Source organism: Ammospiza caudacuta, chromosome 2 (genome assembly GCF_027887145.1).
Source record: "Ammospiza caudacuta isolate bAmmCau1 chromosome 2, bAmmCau1.pri, whole genome shotgun sequence".
NCBI lineage: Eukaryota > Metazoa > Chordata > Aves > Passeriformes > Passerellidae > Ammospiza > Ammospiza caudacuta.
The window spans coordinates 42,725,549-42,749,583 of NC_080594.1; the positions used below are offsets into that span (position 1 = coordinate 42,725,549).

Sequence of the window (24,035 nt, forward strand, 5' to 3'; positions counted from 1 at the left end):
TTTAGCCCGTAGGAAAACATCACAGCTCTCTGGCAAAGAGGCAGGCTGAGCTCCTGGAAGCTGCCAGATGTTCATTTTTCTCTCCCCCCTCCTAAAATATCAAAATTTTAATTTACTCAGATGAATGAGCAGTTGACTAAACAGACATTCAATATAAAATTCATAGTAAGAAAAGAGACACTTGGGATAATTTTGATTGATTTACTTGGCAGAGTTTTGATAGCTACTGAAAAACATACTATTCATGTTTAGGTGAAAAATAAATGGAGTCAAATAAGTGTCACTGCATAGTACTAGGAGGTATATACAGCCACATGTAAAAATGCATAAACACAAACATTTCTGTACAGCAACTTTTCTTTTCAGTCTGTATAGAGAAACACTGGTTTATAATATGGGGAAAATATAAAGCAGACATACATGCAACAAGGACATGACAGTTACATAGGTCCCACCTGCCTCCCAACAGCTGAAATAACAATAACAACAATAATTATAATAATAAAAGCCTTTTTCGGGGAAAAAATTTGAAACCTGGAATGTTTACATGTTGAGGTTTCCAGAGAGCTTCAGATGTGAAACATATCTGAAGGTGATTTAAAGGCTTGATTCAAAGCCCTGTGAAGGCAATGGAAAAACTCCATTGGTTTCAGTGAGCTTGGGGTCAGACCCAGCTATTTAACCATGATCCCATTCTTCCCTCCCCTAAAACCCAAAGTTGAAATCTGCAGATAAAAATAAACAATCATATCATACAAAACTTTGTATATAGAATACAAAAGGTAACAGTTGACTTCTTGTATAAAATACAACTTTTTGATAGTATATTTATTTCACATATGTATAAATATAACCCAAATAATATGATTTTTATTATTCCTACCAAAATATTATTACTTTTTGTTGTTGTTTTTACAAAAGTTTACAAAACAAATAATTCTTTATATTTACAACCCAATACTGTGAAGAGTGCCCAGTCAATGATGAAAAATAGATTTTAAGGGTAGTGCACTTAGCCATTGCAAAGAAAGAAAGAAAAAAGACACTAGCTCCATTCAGATGCAAGTGTTCTGAAGAAATGATACTGGATTCAAGTTTTAGTTGCAAGAGTCTTTCACAAGCTCTCATTTCAAATGCATCGGGTATACATATACAGCACAGGAAATGGCCTCTACCTTTTTTGAATTTACTTAAGACAGGATGTAATTTTGCTCCCAGGGATGGCACTCACAGCCCATGTGAGTGTTGGCCTGAGTCTTTTGCACTCCAGGCTGAGGCCAACAGGACAACACTCAGCATTGAGTCCACCATGTCATAGAACCATGGAATCACAGAATATCCTGATTTGGAAGGGACCCACGAGAATCATTGAGTCCAACTCCTGACTCCTTGGGACCAGCTCCTCAGCTGAACAATTTTTTTTTTTTTTGCATTATTTGAGGACCTTGAAATCAGTCTGGCCCTAATACAGAAACGAGTGGTGGCTTTTTCAATGGCATGTGAGGGTAGTTGAAGTTACCAGACTACAGTGCCCATTGCTCGTGGTGATGCTAACTCAGCCTTGGCCTCAGTGGCATCCATGGCAGCTGTCTGTCCCTCCCAGTGTGCTGGCAGTCACTGCTGACCTGCTTGTGGGCAGGCAGTGTGTGAGGCAGAGAAGCCAATCCTCCTTTCACTTCAAACTCGTGCAGCTGCTGCTTCAGTCTAGTTTTGCACGATTTACACGGGACACATTTGTTGTATCGCATCTGTATCTCTCCAAGCTTAGGTGGGACCCCAGTGGCCTGAGCTCAAAAGCTCTTCAAAGGTTTGGAAAAACTTGTACTGACATATCAGAGGGACCACATGCACCCTGACCAAACCTGGGGAGAAGAGGGAGCTTTCTGGGCAGCTGAGTCACCACAATGTTACACAAGGCAGAGCTGTGCAGTGATCACTGGCTGAGCTGGCAGAAGGGACTCTTCAGCAGGCTTTCCTGTCCCTCTTATTTCTCTGGTTATGAACAGCCTCTACTGGCATATCTAACTAAATGCCCATGTTACACCTTTTGTGGAGGTGCTGGTGCTCATTTGTGTGACGATGCTTCTTGAAACATCCTGAAAAATTGTGCCCATTTGAAATGACAGGGTGAAATAACTGGAAAAGCCTGATTAAAACCTCTCACAAGAAGTAGGTCAGATAAGTGCAGAGGCTATTGTCAAATTGTCTACTCATCCCACTGCCACTAACAAGGATGAATAAAGCACTTGCACAGGCTGAGCAATGCCTCTTGGCACCAAGGCATGGGAAGGTAGGCATTGTATTCCTTTGCCACATCTAGTTGTAGCTAATTCAGAGGAGGCTGTGAAACACATTGCACCCCATCATTTGAAAGAACAGCACTTTCATTTGAATTGCAAGATCTGTTCCTATCCATGAATCCTGCCTGAATCACTGTGCAGCTGCTTTATAGTGACATAGCATATCCTTCTGATGCCATTACTGACCAAGCCTATAGCAAAGAATTTAATATAGTCAAGATTACTCCCTGGCAGGTGTGGGACAGCCTGTATCCTTACTGCTCTGCTCTGTTAGCCTTCAAGGAAGGTGGCTGCAAACTGCTCATGGGAATGGTCCTTGCCCCAGTATATCTTCTTTCTATGCACAGAAACTGCTCAGGACAAAATTAGCTGGTCCATCCCCAAAACCAGAACAGATGATTGAGTCCAGTGCCCAGAAATAATCCCCAGAACTGTTTCATGTACAAGCACAAGCATGTATGGCTGATGGAGCCTCCTGCTGTGAGTTATAATTGATGTGCATGCTAGTTTCAGGGGCAGAGCCTCCTGTACTCCAGACAGAGGCTGGGGACCTGGGCCATCAGCAGGACTCTTTCAACTCCCCCTCATATGGTGAAGGAGAAAACAGGATGGAACCAAAATGCTGTGCAATCAAAATGGCAGCTTCCCCCCAGGCAGGTAGATGATGCATTTCACCTGGGCTAAACCTGTTTGAGAGAAGAAGATCAGGCTGAACTACCTGATGGATATTCGCCATGATTTGAGATGAAAACAAGGACAGTGGCTTAGCTGAGCCACTTTAGGTATCTGGCCTCTAAGCTGGACTGGGAGAGTTGTCAGGGGCAAATCATGAGCACCCTTCTCACTCAAGTTTCTATTAAGTCACTGGAGTCCCTGGGGAAGGGCAAGGTGGCAAAGTGAGGACCCTGAGCTTTGGAAGTAGTTCCCTCATGTTTCCCTCAGTGCCCAGAATGACTGTGCTGCTGGCGGAACAGCAGCATCCTCTAATACTCACTGCAAACACTGATGAAAGGGAGAACACAAATGCTAGAGCACACCAAATAGCACGCTGGATGATCTGTTTCCTTCCTCCCTTGGATGAGACCACTTACCCTGCTATGTGCTACAAAAGGTTTATAACAAAATTATTGGGAAAGCAAATGTAGGTTTGTACTGTGCAGAAGTAAACAGTTTTTGTAATGCCATGAGATTTACACAGGGCTTGATGCTGTCAGGGCTAAGCAGTCCCAAGGAAGTAAATGGCTGTGAACAAGATGACCGAAGAGCTGTGGACCACTTGGGGTCTTACTTGCACTCAGAGAAATGATGTTCCACAGCCTATACCACTGACTGGTGCTTCCATGTGTGGGAAGCTGCATGTGTTTTTTTCCCGGAGCCCCTCTGAGAAGAACCAATGAGTTTGCAATGGGCTGGGCACAGGTCTGGGGAACAGACCTTCCACATGTTTTCACTCCTTTGTGGCAGGCAGGAATATCACTTAGACTGTCACTTCAGTTTTGTTCCTAGAGCTAGTCTTCAAACAGGGCAGTTGCTCTATGTTGTATTTAAAGGACAGCCCAGTTACTGGAGTGTAAATTAATGAAGCAGGTTGTTGGCATCTAAAGAGAAAGCTAATGTCCTTGCTGCCTCTTCATCTGGTTCCCTCTTGGTACTGTCACTTACGAGTGGTTCCCTAAAATTTCATCGAGGTTGATGTCTTTCATCCAGTCATCATTACCAGGTTCTGTTTTCAGTAAAGAATCTATAAAATCCGAGTCACTGTTGAGCGCAGGTCCTATACTGTCCCCTTGCTGGTTCAGAAAGTCAAACGCTAGGTCACTGCCATGCTCACTTCCTTGGTAAGCCCGGGAGGTTTGGTTGGTGCTTGTGAAACCGGTTGATGGCAGAGATGACGGCGGTGTCATACTTGTTCCTGGCTGATTCAAGGCAGGCACAGTCTGTCCTCTCAGCTGATTGGGTCTTATGCTGAGCCCTCGTAGCGAGCCAGCAGATTGTCCATTTAAAGTCTGGTGCATTTGGTTCAGAGGGGGCCTCATTTGGACTCCCGCCGGTAACTGGTTAGGAGGTGCCAATGCACGCTGAGGAAAATGCTGGTTGCCTACGCTGCGCTGCAAAGACTGGTTAGGATATGGAGTGCCCGTGGGGAAACGCACCCCTGCAGGCTTCAATGCATCCTGCTGCTTCACTGCAGCCTCTTGCGGGGCCCAGTTCTGGGCGTTGGCAGTGGCTGTGATCATCACATTGGCCGGCCGTTGAGCAGGGATAGCCGTCGCTCCATGGGTCAAGCCTGGCCTTATTTGCTGAGAGCTGACCACTGACCCCGTCCCAAAAGCTGCCCCGTTGTTCCCCTGGGTCATGGTTTGCTGTCGGGACACCATGGGGTTATTCTGACTGGGCAGAACTTGATTTTGGTTTCTGTGTGGCTGCATTTGGTTCATTCCTGAAGTCACATTGTACGTGCTTGGTTGGTTGCAAGGAAGGTTCCCGTAGCAGCCCAAACTCCGAGCAGCAGGAACAGAAGGCATTCGGGTTCCAGCAGGGGTGGACATGAGGCTGGAGCTCTGGGGCATGATGCTGTGAGTTGAAATTGGGTTGGATAAGGACATGTTGTTGGAGCTCATGCTCACAGCTGGTGAACCACCTGGAAAGAAGAAAACAGAAGTGTTACAACAAGCATGGGCGCATCAATATGTGGTGTCATTCAAATACCAACAGCTCAAAAATCCAGTTTTCTATGAGCAGAGTTTCTTGAAGAAGACACTTGCTCTTAAGAGGACTTACATGAACTTGCTCAAGGCCTTGAAGATGCCTATCATCCAAAGGGTGGTTTGGTCTGTACTAAGCCACCTGTGGTTTTTCCATCCCTTCAGAGGAGAGCACATGAGCCAAAACTGATGCTCATTGTAAGAGAAATATTGGAGCAGGGAAGGACAGACAGAACCACTGGGCAGGAGTGAAGACTTTCCTGCCTTCCTTTACAGAAGCACTAGACATGTCAGATAGGACAAAGCCTCTCTATTTGATCAGAGATCAAGAACTTTTCCTCACTGGGCATGGCTCATCCTGGCTCCCTCTAGAGACAATGGGGAGTGAGAGGCAGTTTATTCAGGCTTCTTTTCCACCTTTCTTAGACAGCCACAGCAGCAGTATCCATCCTTTGATTGGGAATGTCTGTCCCAGATGACAGCAGGAGCCAAGAGTGCATCTCCCACATTTGCAGTCGTATGCTGGGGCAGGAGCTCAGTCCAGTCTGTGCCGTGCCTGTCCTCCCACGTGGTGGCTGAGCAGGCATGGGGACATGGCCCAGTGCTGTTCCTGGTGAACCCCACACGTGCCCTTTCTAAACTCTCTTCCCAGCTGGGCTATGGCTATTTGCCCCTGCACGAACAGACTTGCCAGTGAGGGAGCCACACATGATGTGCCAGCGCTTCCTGCACCTGAACATCCCCTTTTGTGCATCAGAAAACTACAAGTTATGAGTTGGCAGAATTTATCACTCCTGGCTGATTCTGCCCAATGGAGGGTTTTCCTGTACTTAACATCTGCCAATGGATGACAAGAAGAGAGGATTTTCTTGCCTCCAGCCACCAAACCTCGACACAAGTTCAGGTTTTTGGTTTCATAGCCTCTAGTTTGAGGCCACAGTAGGTCATTTATACCATGAAGGCTGAGTGCTTATGCAGTGCAAGATTGAATTAATCCCTGAGAGACTGGTTGAAAAAGGCCAACCACTTTTTAAACCACTCAGCCAGTGTAGATGGCACTGTGGAGAACCCTCTCTGCACACAATCAGCTGCTCCACATTTTAATTCCCTTTGCTACTGTTGCTTCCAGTACAAACCCTACAAGAAGCACAGCTCAAAAAAGTCAGGCTCAAGGCAAGTGAAAGGAGATGTTTCTTCACACAATGTGTGGGTCAGCTGAGGAAATCTGTGCCACGTGGCACAGTACAAGCGAAATTCTCACACCTCTTTGGGTGGCCCCCAAAGTGTGAGAAAAGCTGTCAAATGAGCTTGCTACCAAGGTACCTCTGCATTTCAGAAATTCTCTGAGCCTTTCCCAGAGGAGGAATGAGGAGATTTGCTATTTCATAGGGTGCAACTAATAGCAATTTTTGGGCATGACACATTGCCTTGGCTTGATCCTTTGTACATTGGCAAAACCAGATGGAATTTGACTAACTTCAGCTTCATCACCAAATCTTATTATATATTGGTCTGTGTGACTAATTTTATTACTTGGTCCATCATAAATTCCTTCCTACTACACAGTGCTTCGAGACTGTGTCATGCCTGCAGCGCTCTCCAGATACTTCAGTCTCAGTGTGTGGCATGTTTTCCAGTCCCTTGGTCCTTTGGAAGTCCCTTCAGAATGCGGCAGTTTTTGATGTTGATTTCAGAGCTGTACATCATAGCTGGTCACAGCAATAACTTTTGCACACCTCCAATGTGGATGTAAAGTAAGCTCTATTTTTCCAGTTCAGCATCATCTGGGACAATGTTTGCCTATCCAGTTTCAATCACCTGCCCATAGTGATATCTGGAGACCTGTCAGCCATTTCCTTTTGAACTATGCTAATTATGTGCCACTCAGGTTTCTTAACCAAAATAGGCAGTAAGAAGTCAGATGCTTTAAGGGACATAACCTGAACAACTATTGCCTTTAAGTTGTGGTTTCATTGAAAGAGATACCATGCAAGTTTGAAAAGATTCTTCTAAGCCCGTGTTGCTTGAAGTCAATTAAATCTTCCCCTTCCTTAATTCTTTATTATTTGGGCTGTATCTGCTCCCCAGTACTTTTGCTGAACTCTGCATTAGGCTACTAGGGCTGGAATTGCCTACTTAGTCTTTTAATTTTGATCGTGGCATTAGCAGTCTCCCTTGGTGTTTCAAGACTAAATAAAAGGTGACACTAAGAATTTGGAGAACCTCTCAGCCAGCTCTTTTAAAACTCTTTTAGACAAATCATGGGCATACATATTAAAAAAGTCTATGTTTAGGAACAGCTATTTAATATACTGTTCCTGTTGAAATTTTACCATAATGATGTTCAGCTCCCACAGTCTGGAACCAAAGAAAAAATGTATATTTCTGCTTTTTCTGCATTAATTTTATACATATGCTATTTCCATTTAGTAATGGATGTAAAGAATCCATTTCTTTCCTTAAGGACTTAAAAAATAACTCTTCTGAAATCATTATTAACACTGAGTGTGACTCCACAACCAGAGTGCGTGTTTCAAATCAATATATAGACATAGATACCTAAATTAAGAAGCTCCCCCTAGTTTGGAAGGCAGCCTGTTCCACAAACAGGCTCCAAGTGGGACTGTATAGGATCTAATTATCCTAAGAATTGTGTTGTCCTAACTTAAGCACCTAAATTCAGTCCCTGAGCTGGGCAGCCCCTGGGACAGGATATGCTATGGGGAATCCATCTCTTTTTAGCCCAGCAGGGACAATCACATTCCCACAACCAGTGCTCAGCTGGCAACCATCTTTGGCTTTGCTGGTGGGCTGTGCAGTTTTGGAATTACTGTAACATCTCCTATGAAGACGGGCTGAGAGAGCTGGGGTTGTTAAGGTGGGAGAAGAGAAGGTTCTGAGGTGATCTAGTACTTTCCAGTACCTAAAGGTGGCTACGAGAGGATATGCAGTAGATATCCTCTGACAAGATAGTAGTGGATAGCAGTGACAGGACAAGGGGGAATGTCTTTAAATTGAGACAGGATAAGTTTAGATTAGACATAGGGAAGAAATTTACTCAGGGGTGGTGAAACACTGGACTAGTGAAAGGGTTGTGAATGTCTCATCCCTGAAAGTATGCAAGGCCAGGCTGGATGGGTCTCTAACTAACCTGGTCTAGTGAAAGTTTGGAACTAGGTGATCTTTAAAGTCCCTCTCAACCCAAACCTTTCTGTGATTCTGTGATTTTTTTTGCAGGAATGATAGGGATGGGTCCCTGATTTTTTGCTCCTGTGAGCCCATAATAAAGAGAGAATTCAGCGGCATTTCAAGAGATGGTTCTCTCCCTCCAGCTGAACTTCAAGTTTGTAGAGTCACTTCATTGCCACTGGGATGAAGCCCCTCCTGGGGTGACCCTGCCAGCTGTTGAGCAGACCTCAGGGCTACCATCACACTGCTCCGGCAAATGCTACACTTTTTGAAGAACACAAGTGTTTGGGAAGGGGTTGTACTTGTTGCCAAAAGACGAAGCTTCCTATTTCTTTGTTTTGCTATTTTTATGCTTTTATTTTTAACACAAGTATTTTCCATTCTTATTTCTTCCAGATGGGAAGAAATGCCTTCCCCAGAAGCACTCTGTACAGCAGCTGGGCACCCCAGGCTACAGCAATTCAGAGAAACAGCTTCCCTACCCAATTCACCTGCTCCTTTCTTGGGGGTCTCTTGCCATGGCATGGCACTGTGGGGAAAAGTATAGGGAAATAAAATACTCAACCAAGTTTCTCCAGCCTGTGCGATTTTATTTAGCTTTTTGTTTCTTCTTTCCTGATCTGAGCAAAGCTATTCCCAGAAAAAGGAAACAGTTTCCCTACTGTTACTCCCTTATGCAAGAGTTTCCTAATCACTGCCTCTGGTAGCTTTTCTGGAAGCTCCCAGCACAGCCTGCTGTCCTCCCGGGGCTCACTCAGCAGGGATTTGGGATTTGAATGGACAAGTGCTGCCATTCCCTCATGTCTCAAACCGAGGAGATGTGACTCCAAATACCACAAGACTGGCAGAGAGTCCATCAGATTAACAACAACAAGAGCTGCCACATAACAATGGTGATCTACTCACTTTGGAGCCCTTCACACATGTGGCTGCACTCGCTTCCATTTTCTGTCTCAGGCTAGAAATGGATTGTTTTTAAGTAAAAGCCAAGAGTCTCAGTTAATCATTTGGTTCCAGGAACAAACCTTTAAACAACACACCAAATCACAAGATTCCTCAGCAGAGTGCTGGGCTTGCCAAAGCATTTATTTTGGGAGTACAGGAGGTACCAAGACAGTGAGCAGAGTCCTCACCATGGGATATTACACTGGGATGCTTGAGTCACTTTACTGGAGAAGATTAATGCCCAGGTCCATTAGAAAGCAGCAGTTCCCAGCAGCAGTTTCCAGGCTGCAGCAACCTTATCACTGCTAGAACTTGTAAACAGAGCACAGGAGTGCATGAATGGTGCTTGAGCAGCCCAACCTGGCCCATCCCTACATAGCCAGCAGATGGGGCAGAGGGGTGGCATGAGTAAGCTGCACTTCTGGGCTCATTAAAATTGTAACAGAAGCGGAAAATGTTGTGCTACGAAGGACAGGTAAGAAGGAAAGACTCAGATCACTGGCTGAATCTGCAGAGCCAACAATTATGGAAAAACAACAAAAAAACCCTCTTCTGTAGCATGTTGCATACAAAAATATACTAGAAGGCAAAGAATTCTTTTTATACTTATATGCACAGACGTTTTTGCAGTATAGAAAACATCCTTTGGTCCCATCTGCTGCATTTCCCCCACCTCCTCTCCCCTCAGCATTTTTTCCTTACTCTGCCTTTGCTCTCTGAGTGGCCCTCAGCCAATCAGCTGAATAGTATGAAAAACCAACAAACAATCCTGTGCTCCAACAACTAAACTCTCCCAGGAGGTCAGAGCACAAGAATTGAAACAAAGGACTAGTCCTGAAGTGTTGGGCATTTCCTGCCCTGGCCAGCTCTGGCAGAAAACAAGGGGTTTTACTCTACTGTTTTACTGATCTGTTGAAATGCTGAATGTAGAGCAGCTCTAAGGCCATGACTATGACCTATCAAACACCCTAAAAGTACCATCCATGATGGTGCTGTGTGGGGTACTTAAAAACCTGTATGAGGGTCCTCACACTGTACATGAACTGCCATTTGAAGGGAGGGATGGTTCTCATCTCAGTCTCTGAACCAAGGTGCACCACATATGTGAGAGAAGCACCTGAGCACAGTGAGTTTGCATAGCCAAGAGGACATCTCTGCATCAGGTATGTGGGTGCACATCTGCCCCAGACAGTGCTAATGGAGGGGTACCAACTCCTCCTTCCCCGTGTCTGAGAGAGGCAGTATCAGCCTGGATGAAGCACCAGATCATACACCAGCACTTCTCAGTGATGCAGGACAGTGAGGTAGATAGCACAGGAGGGCACAGCCACCACCCACTGCCTCTGCAGGGATTGAAGCAGATATCCAGAAAGTCATGCCCCAGTCATCCCATGCATGCATGCCTCTTATGGATGGTCTTCCAGCTGGAAGGAAGAAAGAAAGGAAGGGGTTGCTTTGAGCCCATGGGTACTTACCAGGATATTGGTTTGCTTGTTGCATGTTGACCACATTCCTTCTTTGGTCTTTATAATCTGGTGGTGGTCTTGTCAAGTGTCTGTTCAGCTGGTCTTGTGGAGTTATTTTCTCCTAGAGGATTAGAGTAGAAGTACATTAATTTGCTTTTCTTTATGCTTTCCTGGCTCTGTGTTTTGCCAATCTCTTTCTTTTCTCAGTTATGTAAAAGCTGAAGTATTCCTTCCTTTCACTCTGTCTGGTCACTGGTCACACTGGTGAAGTATTCCTTCCTTTCACTCTGGTGGTACTTGTGAAATGGTGCCATCACCTAATGAAGTCTATATGGAAATCTTTTTGCTGGTTGCATTGTGTTTGAGCCTGGTTCAACTTTCCTCTCAGTCTCTGAGAACAATGTCCATGTCTCCACTGAAGTACAAAGTGCATTTCAATTTCAGCTTGTCAAACCCATCCACAGCCATGCCCTCCCTCACTCTGTCATCCTACACTGTAGGAGTGACCACAAAACCCAGTAAAATCCTTGCTTTTTCTCTCCCCAGCTCTCCTTACTAGGGATACCAGCAGTGGGGATATACACCTGGTTTAGGACAAGGACAAGGATGGTGCTGGGCTGGCTGTTTTCATGCCACTCAGCATTGCCCTGTGCTTCCCTGTATGAGTTGCTGTCTTTCCTCTTACATTGGGAGTACAAGAACTGGGGCAAGGACAGCAAGGAAAGATTGCAGGAAAAAAATATTATCTGGGGAGATTTTATTTTGTTTTTTGAGCTTGCAGGGACATGTCTCTGGTGAGAGAGCCAAGTCCTTGAACTGAAATCTGACTAACTGCCCTGTGCTCATAAAGATCTGGAAAGAGCAGGCACCAGAGTCAATGCCAAATCTCTCATCAGCATCAGTGTGATTTGATGCCTCCAGAGTGCTCCTGCTCACCCACGAGACATGGTTCCTTGGGATATGTGCCCCCATGGCAGGAAATTGTGAGTTTGGTGCACATGTGCCTTTACTGGACAGCTGCTGGGACAGCATCACACCTCTTGTGCAATGTGCACAGGTTTTGTGCTCAGCTGCCAGAATGGCAAATCAGCTTGTCAGTGTGAAAGAGTCAGGCCCTGGCTGATGATGCAAGTCCATCAGAGTAATTTGGGGATAATCTGCCTGAAAACAGCATGCATATGGACCTTCTAGTGAAAAAATTCTATTTTATTCTCCCAGGAGCACTTAAAAAGACTGGGAGAAGAGCCCTTCTTGTGTTATTTAGAGCATTTCCACAATTAATGATGGGAGGGAGGGGTCTGATTAAGATTTGTAAGGTTTGTTTTTATATCCTGCTCAACCTGAATCCTTGTGAATAAGACAGACTCCCATGAAATCCCTGCAATTCATGTAAAAACTGTTTTCTATTTACACAAAACAAAAGCAAAGCCAAGCTGATTAAATTTCCATTTTATTTAAGATAAGCTATTTGAACAATTAAGTTTTCGCTCTGCTAAAAATTCTGATAGAAAACTGCAGCACAGAGAGCTGATTTTGAACTTCTTTTTTCTTCTGCATGAATTGAAAAGTCAAGAAATATTTCCTTTATAGAATCTCCCATGTCTCCTAAAATGACCAGAAACTCCCAACCAGTCCCTCAGATACCAAAGGACAGAGAAGTAGCTACAGATACATAGAAATGCAAAAATAAAACCGGAGAAAGTAGGACCCAAACACAATCCCAGCGAAGCACACAAACTTGTGTTGAACCCCAAAATCAAGGTACGTGATCCTTGTTCACACACAGGCATTTTACACTGTGCTGCCTGGGTGACAGCTCCTGGAAGTAAATTTTCCTCTGAGGTGGAAGTAGCATGGCAGTGCACCTTGGCTTATCTTGCAAAGAAAACCACTGACAGTATTCATATGTCTCAAAACCAAGCGTATGCTTGGATTGTTCTTGTAATGAAACTGCAGTAGCTTGGAAAATTGTTTCATATAGATTGAAGAAGGTTTCAAAAAGGCTTAGAAAAGTGCTGAAAAATACAAGGTGCACTCTTGACGATCTAGGCATTGCCAAAACAACCTTGGAGTTTTAGGGGGCTTTCTTCTCCCTGTCTTAGCTTTCTTTTCTATTGTTTTTACGACAATATTTTCCACGTAAAATAAGAAATTAGTAAACTTACAGCTTCTGCCAACATCTGCTGCTGTAGAAGGAGTTGTTTTTGCTCCATCATTTGCCGTTGCAGAGCCTGTTTCTTTTCCATCAGCTGCTGATTCAACAATGATTGCTGGGATGAGTTCATGTAACCACTTCCAGTGTTTGGATTTGAGCAAGAGCTGGAGCTTGGAGTGGGGCCAGCTCCCTGGCCTACCACAGAGTGTTGTTCCTGAAACAGAAGAAAAGGCTCGTGAAGGATGAAAATAATAACAAGCATCAAGAAAAGGAAATAATCCTTTTTATGTAATTTGCTGAAGCTCAGGACACAGCCCACAGACTCTCAGGACAAGTGACCGATACAAAGGCTATGACAAAGTAAGAAGAGGATTGAGTAACTTCATCCCTCAGGAAAGACTCTGAAAAATGTGGCAGGTTGTTCCAGTGGAAAGTCTCAATATTGTACCAGGAGCTTGGGAAATATTAACAGAAGTAACAGAGCTGTCCTGGGGATCTTTCAGGAAACGTGCATCGGGCTGTACAGCAGTTTGTTTGACCACAAGGGAACAAACTCAGTGTCTGCTGGTTCCTACCATCTGGTGAACAGCAGTGAGAAGCTGCAGACTTATTGGTAGAAGTGGCATCTATTCTTGGAAAATACAGAGGTGGGAAGTTAATACTTCACAGTGGGGGGAATGGTGCTGCTTTCATTTGTCCCGTCATCTCCCTGACAAGAGCAGTCTCTGAGAGACTGCTAATTGAATCCCATTAGCACCACGATTAAATAGGCTTAGAGTGTATCAACTTCCTCAGTAAAATAAATGTGTAACTGGCAAGGACCTTGAAGAGTCTCTCTGGCCTTTGTGAGGGACCTAGATCTGCTTCCTGTTCCCAGTGTGCAGTTCCATAATGAAGGGGTGGCAAAAAGTCATCTTCGAGGGCAGTGGAACATGAGGACTCAAACCATGCTCATACAAGATGAGAATGTACATGGGATGACAGTATGCTGCTCCTTTTCTCTCGGCCATTATTTCCCTTGGCAGCAATGTGTTTTTTGCCTACTTGTTCCAGCAGTGTTTGGTACTTGGGCCTTTACCAAATGCAGCTTTCTCAGTACACACACAAAAATACTTAGCCTATGCACAGCTACAAAGAAAATGGGATACACTGAAGAGGTCACGATAGTCAGGAGACATATCCATTCTCTGACCCCACTTGACTGCAATTCACCATAAGAACCAACCACATAACTCTGTATAACCTAAGAGGCAGCAGCATTTTTGCCTTGCAACACCAGACCCCACAGCAGGAGTCTGATGCTCCCTGTTGTGCAGGGAGGCGTACACTCTCTCGAGTGGCCAGGATCTGGGCTGCTGTCCTAGTAAAGCTCTGCTCCACGGCCATTGTCCCCTGGGGCTTTTGGGCAAACATGGGCTGACACTGAAACAAGGATTGGTCATATGTAGCCTACCCATGCCCCACAGAGCACTAATGTTTAGCGCTTTGCAAACTCCAGGAAAGCTCATTCCTGCGCCTTAGCTTTTGCATCTCTCCCCTCCCCAGTAACACACTCCGTACAGACTAATCCCACTTATCTTTCTACCATCTGGCATGGAAGAAGCACAATGATTGTATGGGTATTTCTATTTTAAAATAACTCCCTGGCTTCTAGATGGGGCCACATAAGTGTGTAGCTAGTTAGATAAAGTATTTGAAGACTGTTACTGAAATAAAAACCTTGACTTTGTTCTGGAGCCACCTGCAGCCCCCAAGGCAGTGTTACAAACCCACCCTTCAAATTTATTGGGCTCTTACACAATTATATCCTGCACACTTTCTTTCAGTTCCAGAAGGAATCTAGGATTGCTCGGCAGTGCCACATTTTTCAGCCCTTATGTTAGCTGCAAGATAGAAAATACCTCCTCTCAACAGACCCACTTGCCAAGTTGTTGCGCAAACTTTTTTGTCTTTCCTAAAATATTTTGAAAAGAAAAATATGTTACAATAAATTGGCTTTGACTTCTATATTCAAATGACAACTCTAGCTTGAACCCAGCCACATGTTCCATCCATTAATAGAATTCATCTGTTGTGTTTTTGCACAGATAGTGCAGGCTCCCCCGAATATGCTTTCAGTCCTACGTAAAAATACCAACAAAGCCTAAGTTTTTCTTTCCCTCATTCCCTACCAACCCATATAAGCAGTGGGGGGGATTTTGTCTTAAGATAAACTGTGTAGTGTTCATTCACAGTATCTATCAAAGAAAGCTCTTCTGTAATAGCCATTGGCACAAAACACCAGCTGCTTGGCAAACAGACCCTGAGAAAACAGTGTAAATCATCAACTTGGAGCCAGGTTGAGTTGTTTTGCATTTTGGTCCTTTCTCTGCTGTTCATGAAATGTCAGTGTGAGCCTATGAATCTATGACGTGTTACCTCTCCTACCTGCTGATCTTCCCCTTGTAATGGGAGAAGGAAGAACGGTTTCCTAATAAATCAGGAGACTAGCTGCACAGCAGTTTGACCCTCCATGAACCAGTGCTATCAAGCCCTGCTCTCATGCTGCGCTTCCATCACTGCAAGTCAGACAGCAGAAGGGCTACACTGCTGTCAGGGACACGGGGCTCTGCCCCTGCACAGGACAAAGCGTGCCTTCTGACATCCCTGAGAGGAAGGGCAGGTTTGGGTGGAGTTACCCTGCTTCTGCAAAACTGATTCGTCCTGCTCTAAGCCTGGCTTTACTGCAGCAGCTTTACTACAACCCCATACATCTAGAACTGCTGGCTTTTAATGTCATTCCTGGGTTCCCATGCTGCAGTTCATGTGGTTTAGCTTTAGAAAGCCCTGACCAAAGAAAATCTGGAGTGGGACATGCCTGTCCTCTTGCCCAGGGGCACCTCCACCCAGCAGGCTGCAGAGGCAGCCAGGATCCCTCCAGCTGGAGAGCCCCGAGTGCTTGCCTGCACGGTGTCACCACCTGCATGAGGAAAGTAACCTGTCCCCTTGGTCCCCACGGAGGTGACATGATGGGGAGCACATCCCTGCAGCCAGCCAGGTGTCAGAACAGGCTGGAAGCATCACACCCCCAACAGCTACAAATGTCCACCTGGGTTTATCCCAAGTGTCTGCCCTACTTGTTGGCACTGCTCATGCATGTTCCACATTCCTCCAGCCCTGCAAATGACCTACAGCCCTTTTAGGGCCATACCTGGTGCCAGCTGGGGCAGGGTTAGTGTTCACCAACCACCACAAAACTCCATCTGCCCTGCCAGAGCTGAACCTTCAGCATGGTGATGCTCCACATACAAAGCAGATGTGTTGCACTACATTATCTGATGTTACAGTGCCACAAAAAACCTCTGAGATGCAGAAAGGCAGACAGTGAGAGTTCATCAGAGCTGGGAGCACAACTGCGGTTTTGTTCTTAAGCATCACAAAGAACATTACGTTCAAATGTTTAAATTAGCAGTAAAACAAAGCATTTAAGACCAAGTTTGCCTTTCACTATCCCTGCTGCAGCTGATTTGTGTTCATACAAATGATGTCTTGGCTTCTAACACATATATTTGAACTTTTAAAAATAGACTTTTCTTTTTCACCCTTTTTCCTCTCCTCTCCTCTCCTCTCCTCTCCTCTCCTCTCCTCTCCTCTCCTCTCCTCTCCTCTCCTCTCCTCTCCTCTCCTCTCCTCTCCTCTCCTCTCCTCTCCTCTCCTCTCCTCTCCTCTCCTCTCCTCTCCTCTCCTCTCCTCTCCTCTCCTCTCCTCTCCCTCTCCCTCTCCCTCTCCCTCTCCCTCTCCCTCTCCCTCTCCCTCTCCCTCTCCCTCTCCCTCTCCCTCTCCCTCTCCCTGTTGGCTGGAAGAGGATGTGCAAACCTTTCCCCTCTTTCTCCTGGAAATGCTTTGAATTGATGAATAATTTTGATGGGACAGAAGGGAAACAATGGTCAATTTTGTACGAAACCACAATGCCCGCAGAGGCTGTTTGCTTCCCAGCCAGGAGCCCTGACATCTGTGCCACAAGATGAGCTTCTGCTTCTTGCAGATTTTTCCCTCAAAAGGAGATGGGGAATTTTTCCACCTTTCTGTTCCTCTGTGGGGCAACTCATTCTGTGCCCTGCATCAGACTGGGAGTGACAGCTCTGACTTTTGCTCTTCTCTTGCATCAGTTATAGCTTAAAGAAACAAAAAATTGAAAGAAGAAAGGAAAAGTCTTCAGATCAATTTATGGAAGTCTGCTCAGTGACAGATGCCTGCCTTACAAAAAGCTGCTTCCAGGGGAAAGGATGTGCAAAGTCATGTTCATCTGGTGACTGAACCTATGCATGATGTCCTCACTCATAAGCAGTTTGTGTTAATTGGCATCATGGGCTTGTGCAGCTCTTCACTGCAGGCTTAGAGTGAGGATGATGAAGGAAAAGGCTCCTCTGTGGATTTCTTCAAGGGACCAGTGGCTGTCCCCACAGTGTGAGCTTCCCAGGGGCTTTCTGGTTTGACTGCAAACCACCCTGAACAACTGAGTACTTGGAAAAGGAGAAGGAGGAAGAGGGGACAAGAGAAGGATGAGGAGGAGGAGGAGGAGAAGGGGAATGGTTCAACCGAGTCTTGCAGTGTTTCAGAGCAGTGCAAGGCTGGTAGCAAAGCCCTGATGAGAGCCTCCACAGCCCCAGCTGGCATGCTCCTTCCCACAGGCACTAACTGAGGCTCTCCTGCAGCTGCTGGGCCAAGCACTCAGGATTATTGAGAAGAGCTGGCCTGACTTATGCAACTTTAGGAAGCTGAGCACAGGGTGCTTTGCTGAACAGCCAATCTCAGTACCTGCCAGCTCTCTTCTGAGCCCCCTCTTTTTTGCTGAAGCAGATGCACCCCTTTCTGCTAAATACTGGCCTTCTCATGGTCATCTGAACTCCAAGCACTGCCTGCTTGTGTCCTTGCCTCAGACAAGAAAACAAAACTCCAGCAGGACCACAGCAGAGTGCCTGTCAAATAAGAACTCTTTCAGCTCTAGTGAAAAAGCTAGAGTTTTCATACTTTCATACTTTTAGGAATAACTCCCACTCTCGACTGGAGTGCAGAGGGCTGCTTTCTATGCCACTGTATACTGTGAGAGCACCAAGAATTTCCTGAGGTTAAACTCATCTGCAACAGCTGAGGATATGATCTGTGTATAAGGAAATAAGACAGACTGGGGAGAAACATAGCCAAGCAGATTCTCCCTTGCCTTACTGTTTGTTCAGCTTGATGGGAGTGAAAACAGTATCTTCCTGAGCAACTCAAACTCATTCAACCTTTTTTCATGTCTGGAATACACAGCATAAAAGTTAGTCTCCTTGAAGTTTAGGTCTCTAACAAAAAACTTAGAGCAGATTCTCTCTAAACTGCCTGCTGCAGCTCTCCCTTCACTATACAGGGAGATGGGGCTGTATAAGTAGGCTTCAAATGTTTAATTTAGACAACTGACTTAGGAACCCAGATTAGATGATAAGAACATTCCCTTACACTCCTCATCTTGGATGCTTCTAGTCACACTGGAGTAAGATGCCTGGAAGAGTGAGTGTGAACACCCTATGATTTGTTAAGCAAAAGTGGATGACTTTCTAAGGGTGTTGCATAGAGTGATCTAAAAGCCTCCCAAATTAACCAGGTGGAAGATACTATCATAGGCTGAATTTCCCCTAATATCTGTCAGAGAATATTTTTATGCATTCCAGGAAGATTGCTTTTATATGTACAAACAGCATTTGAAAAACCTGAACACTGCAAGATCCCAAGAGCTGTTTTTTCTGTGTCTAATATCCAAAGGTACAGCTGTGTGAAGGCTGCAAAATAGCTCCTTTCAGTAATTTTGTAGAGTGTTTATAAGAAGTTGGCTCAGCCTCATGGGACTATCTCCTATGTTTTTCTCCTGAGAACATCTGAGCTCTCAGGACAAAAATTTCAGGGCCAACCATGTTTCCAAGGCACATACACAAGGAAACACGGACACTAGCATTGCAATTTCACAAGCCCAGGCTGTCTGCCAGAAATACTTGTGCCTTCATCCAGCCAGGGAAAAGAAGCAAATGCTGTGTCACTCCTTCAACAGACTGAATTGTGGAGCCCAAACAGGAAATGTGGACTAATCCCTTCAGACACTGAAACTGGAACTGCTCCTGACAGTAGGGAGCACACACCTGATTTCTGCATCCTCATGGTGTAAGTCACCCACTGGAGAGGTATGTTTGCACATCAAGTGATGCAGCAGGTATTCAGCATGCCGAGGGATAAGTATTTCAGCAAACCCAACTGATGCACCTCTCACTGGAAGACCCAGGGAGTTCAGGCTTTTCAAAAACACATTTTTTTGCACACTGAAATTTCAGTGCACCCCAGAACCATTTTCAGAAATAGGTAGAATTGTGCACAATCTCAAACATAAAAATGAGTGAACAAATCCCTGAAAGGAGCCAATCCTCACTTTGACAGATAGTTAATTATTTGTGCAACTCTTAATAGAAATCTGTTATAGCACTTTGCCTGTTCAACACCAACAGGGAAGCTGCTTATACCCAAGATCCTTGCGAACATATTTTCAGATTTATTTGCAGCCCTGCCATAATCCCTTGCCAGAGAGCTGCACAGCCCCATAGCCACTAGCAGGCACTCTTAGAACAATGTTCCCGACCCCAACTCCTTAAACTTGGGCAAAGTAGGAGCTGCATCTTGCAGGGTGTAAGGCTCAGATTCAGCCCTTGCACAATCACATAGCAACAGGCCCAGGAACAGCGCCTCATTACCAGCCTTGTCTGACAATCAAGTCTTTAATGAGAACAAAGGTTGACAGTGATTAATCATTAAGACATTTCTTGTTCCTTGCTGCACGTGTTGAAGGCAGCCTCCTGCCGAGGCAGTCTGGCAGATTTCCTGTCTGCTCTATACCAGGGCCCATGGCCGCACACACAGGGATGTCTTTTCCCAAAGCCAAGTGCACAGATGAATGTCTTGTCTCCATTTCTGAGCACGGCAAATTCGGAATGCATGTGCATTCTGCAAAAATAATAAACCCTCAGCTGTAAATTTGAGTGCTGTGTATTCAGGCAAAATGACCTAAAAGAGATTTGTTCGTGTCAGAATTTTTCCCAGAGACATCAAGGATGGATTATTAGTGTTTTGCCATGTGCACCATGATGAACTTTTAATGTAATCTTCTGGCATACTGTATATATGAAGGTGTCCATTTTAGAAATATTTTGTTTATTTGTAATGAAAATAACATGCATGTGTTGAAAGTTCAACAGAGGAGGTTATTGTGAAATGTCTGCATCAGAAGAGGAATGTTGGCTCCATCAAAGCCAATGGCAAAACTCCAGCTGACTTCAACAGGGCTAGAATTTCCTCCCAGTTCTCCATCCAGCCACAGGGGCACAGTGGCACTCTTGGCTTGCAGTGACTTCATCTTACACTTTTTGGACAAAATACCTGGTTCAGAGAGACCACTAGAGAGCCTCCATTGATGGACTTGTGCAAAGACTATCCCATGCTCTGTATGGAGCTCTGTTTTTGAAGGCTTCATGAATTCTTATTCTGAAATAAGTTTGCCAATGAGCATGAATGATGAAGACTCCTATCTGGTTTTGGACAAAACCAAACACATAATGATTTGTTCTACTTTAGCATTACAATTTGTGATGGCTGCAATATGCAATATCTGCACTACAACAAGCCAAGCCCTTTAGTTTATCATCACACAATTGCAGGAAATCAAATGAGAGAGGTTTAAGAAACTGCCCTACTCCAGCTGGAACAAGAGCTGGTGTGTGAAGGGACCTGTTTTGCCTAGTACTACAAGACAAGGTACGTGCATACTTGCAGGCTCTGTGCTTCAACTAGAGTGGTAATTTCCAGCTGAGGCAGTGAAAACTTCCTGAACTGGTTGGATTAGACACTTGTGATTATCTGTCTGTATCTTTACTATATGTTATCTGTGTATATGGATACTTAATTCACCTAATAAATGTTCTTGTCTCACTGCCATATGTTTATTATCTTTCACAAAAATCATCTAGCCTGAGGTCGACACAGAAATTGCAGCCCACTTAGAAAAGCCATAATCAATGGAAACGAGAGTCTTGCAAGCGGAAGCACCAGGTAATTCAGTAATAGGTGACTCTCATAAATACATGTTTATATTTCAGCATTCAGTTTACTAAGCAGCACTAAGGACACTGGTAGCACGTATAGGTATGATGTATCTCTTCTGGCATCTTGCCTTATCCTCATGTTTCCCCCTGGCAGCCACTGTGACAGCCACAGTAAACCAAAGGGTGTGTGGGCACTGTACAGGGAGGCGTGCTCCAGAGATTGCTGTGGAGACCTGGACTGCTGGGATTCCATGGAGCCAAGTGAATGAGGTATATCATATATGATTCACCCTCCCTATTAATCGTCTGTAGTTTAAACAAATTTGTGTCACTTCTAATTAACAAGCACAAAAAAAAAAAAAAAAAGAGAGAAAAAAATGATGATATAATATGGAAATTTTCCTCAAGCAATAGAAAAAGCAAAACAAATACCATAAATGCCAATTTTCTGCAGGAGAAGGGAGCAGGCAACCTGAACAAAATATTTATTGAAAAAAGAAAAAATTATTAAACACGCAGAACAATAACAACAACAGAAAAACCACATCACTGGAGCTAAACACTTAATTCAAATGAGCGCAACATGGGTGACACGACTGTCAGACACATACTAAGATCAAAGCTCTCCTGCTGAGAATACACAGCAAGAACATGAGCATCCTTAAACTGGAACCTTCTGGGATCAGCCTTCTAACATCAACAGCTCTGAACTCTGACGGCAAACAATGGCCAACACTGAAAAGCAATGTGTGAAAAATGACAGGCTCTGACCTGCATCTCCCTGCACTGAATGCAGCTGCAGAAGGGAGGTGCCTCAGGTGGGACTGGATCTCTTTGTTCCCCCTTACCTGTCCCAGGACAATGACTGGTGCTAACCAAAATCTGGGCACAGAAGCAGGGAGTGGGACAAAACCAAATGGTTTCCAACTGGGACAGCCCATGGCACTGGTGCAAGTGCACAACACATGGTTCAATAGAGCAGCTTTGCCTGCCCATGTAGTTTTAAATGAGTCCTTATCACATAACCCCAACTGTGGTCCTCCCTCTCCTTCCTATATAACACTGTCTTTGTTATAAAACAACTTAATTTGATGGGAGCTAATTTGCAGGAATTGACATAAACCTAAGCTCCTGCCATCCCCTCACACTGTCTTGATGAGTGTGATAAAATAGTGCCAGTGGCTGCAGCACCCTGAGGGTTTGACAAATCTACCTTTCCCTCATCTCTCTGTGCCAACAGCAGTTTCATTAAAATGTGAAAATACTAGGTTTCCTAAAAAGCACTCCTGGGATTTGACTAATTTTTCATTATGATCTCAAGATGTAGGAAGCAGTGTCATTTTCCCAGGAATCCCAGCGGTTCCAAATACTTCTCTGGGTCAGGCAAAGAGTAAAGTTAGGACCCTGAAGTTTAGGAAAGCAAAATTCCAGTCATTCAAAGGGTTGGTCAATAGGACCCCATGATAATCTGCCCTGAGGGACAAGGGAGCACAACAGAGCTGGCAGATCTTTAAGAAGGGCTTTCCATAGAGTACAAGAGCTCTCAATTCCCAGATGTAAGAAATCAGGAAAGGGAGGCAGGAGACCAACATGGATGAATCAGGATCTGCTGGTCAAATTAAAGGGCAGGAAAGAATTGCACAGGTAGTGGAAGCAAGAACAGGGATCCCAGGAAAAGTAGAGGAATGGTTCCCAGCTGTGCAGGGATGGGATGAGGAAGGCCAATGTGGCTGGAGCTGAACTTGGCAAGGGATGTGAAGAGTAACAAGAAGGGCTTGTGCAGCTATGTCAGCCAGAAAAGGAAAGATAAGGAAATCTTTACCCCCTCAATGAACATGACCAGCAAACTGCTAAGAATGGATTATGAGATACTCAACAACCTTTTGCCTCAGTCTTCACTGGCAATCTCCATTCCCACTTCTAGGTTTAAACTAAAAGAGTGCAGTCTAGATATAATAAAGAGATTTTTTTATGAAATTGGTGAATCACTGGAACAGGTTCCCCAGGGAAGCTGTGAATGCCCCAGGCCTGGAAATGTTAATTGTCAGGTTGGGTGGGGCTCTGAGCAATGAGATCTAGTGGAAAGTGTCCCTGCCCATTGCAGGGGAGTTGCACTAGATGATCTTTAAAGGTACCTTCCAACTCAAACAATTTTATGGTACTAGGACTTTTTCTTGGAGCGGTAATAGAGCTAGACAGAGTTCCTCCACTTCTGCTTTCAGTCCTGCAGAGTTTAGCCCTTTGCCTGGCCAGGATCCCCATCATGGGAATTGATTTGCTGCCTCTTTGCCCCTCTGGTAGGATTACCAGGCATGGTGGTTACCTGCTGCAGGAGTAAGAGGTTATTTCAAAGGTGACATAGGGCCACTAATGCTGTATAATGGCACAGGCCCTTCAAGGAGCACCTGGCATCTCACTGAGCTCACAGAAAAGTGCAACAATGCTTGGATGTAGCAAGTTGTTTCTTCTGTTCTTTATCTCCAACCTTTAAAAAGCTGAAATGGAGCCAGCTAGAGAGGTAAAGAGAGCTTGATCCACGAGGGATCAGTCCTGCCTTGGACAGCATGCTTGGGAGGAATTATCTGGGGAAAGTCTTCCTTAAATCAGATGAAGTAAAAAGTGAATTATACTTCTGGCATTTATTTAAGCTATTTACTGCCCAAATCTTGCAGCGTGGGAAAGAATAACAGACTATCCAGAGCGTGCCGTATGCCAGCTATCAGATAACGCGCGGCTCCGGAGAATGGGAAGGTTGGTGCCAACAAAAACTTTCTTGGACGACTTCTGCTCATTTTGTATTATTCTTGTGCAAGAGCAGTAAAAGCCTGTTTTGCATCCCTGTTTTTAAATAGACTGACTCTCTTATGAAAAAGAACAGGTGGACAGGGTATCACTGTCCTGTTTTCTTTCTCTGAGCAAGGGAAAGCACAAATGCAATTGCCTTTGCCAAATCACTCTCATATTTTGCTGTGGTATTTCCCACATTTGGGATATGGCAAAGGTAAATACCCCAAAGAGCAAGGGGTAGGGGACTCTGGATATCCTTTTATACTCACACTGTCTGCCCTGCCAGACAAGCCCTGGGCTTTGCTGAGGGGAGACACCGTGCTGTCTTCTGGCAATGCTTTGAAGAGACATTGGGGAAACGTAAGTTCTGCCCTCATCTTCACATGGTT

At 44.8% G+C, this 24,035-nt stretch overlaps 1 protein-coding gene across 1 annotated transcript in view; it reads right to left on the reverse strand.

The window, feature by feature from the left end:
- Positions 1-220: 220 nt before the first annotated feature.
- The window catches only part of MAML2 (mastermind like transcriptional coactivator 2), a 211,474-nt gene continuing 187,659 nt past the window's right edge, over positions 221-24,035 (reverse strand). Inside the window, exons 3-5 of the mRNA XM_058825371.1 lie at positions 12,771-12,974; positions 10,615-10,726; positions 221-4,941 (exon numbers count right to left, since the gene is read on the reverse strand). Of these exons, the coding sequence (XP_058681354.1) occupies positions 3,959-4,941; positions 10,615-10,726; positions 12,771-12,974 (1,299 nt within the window). The 3' untranslated portion in view covers positions 221-3,958. The remainder of the gene's footprint in view (positions 4,942-10,614; positions 10,727-12,770; positions 12,975-24,035) is intronic.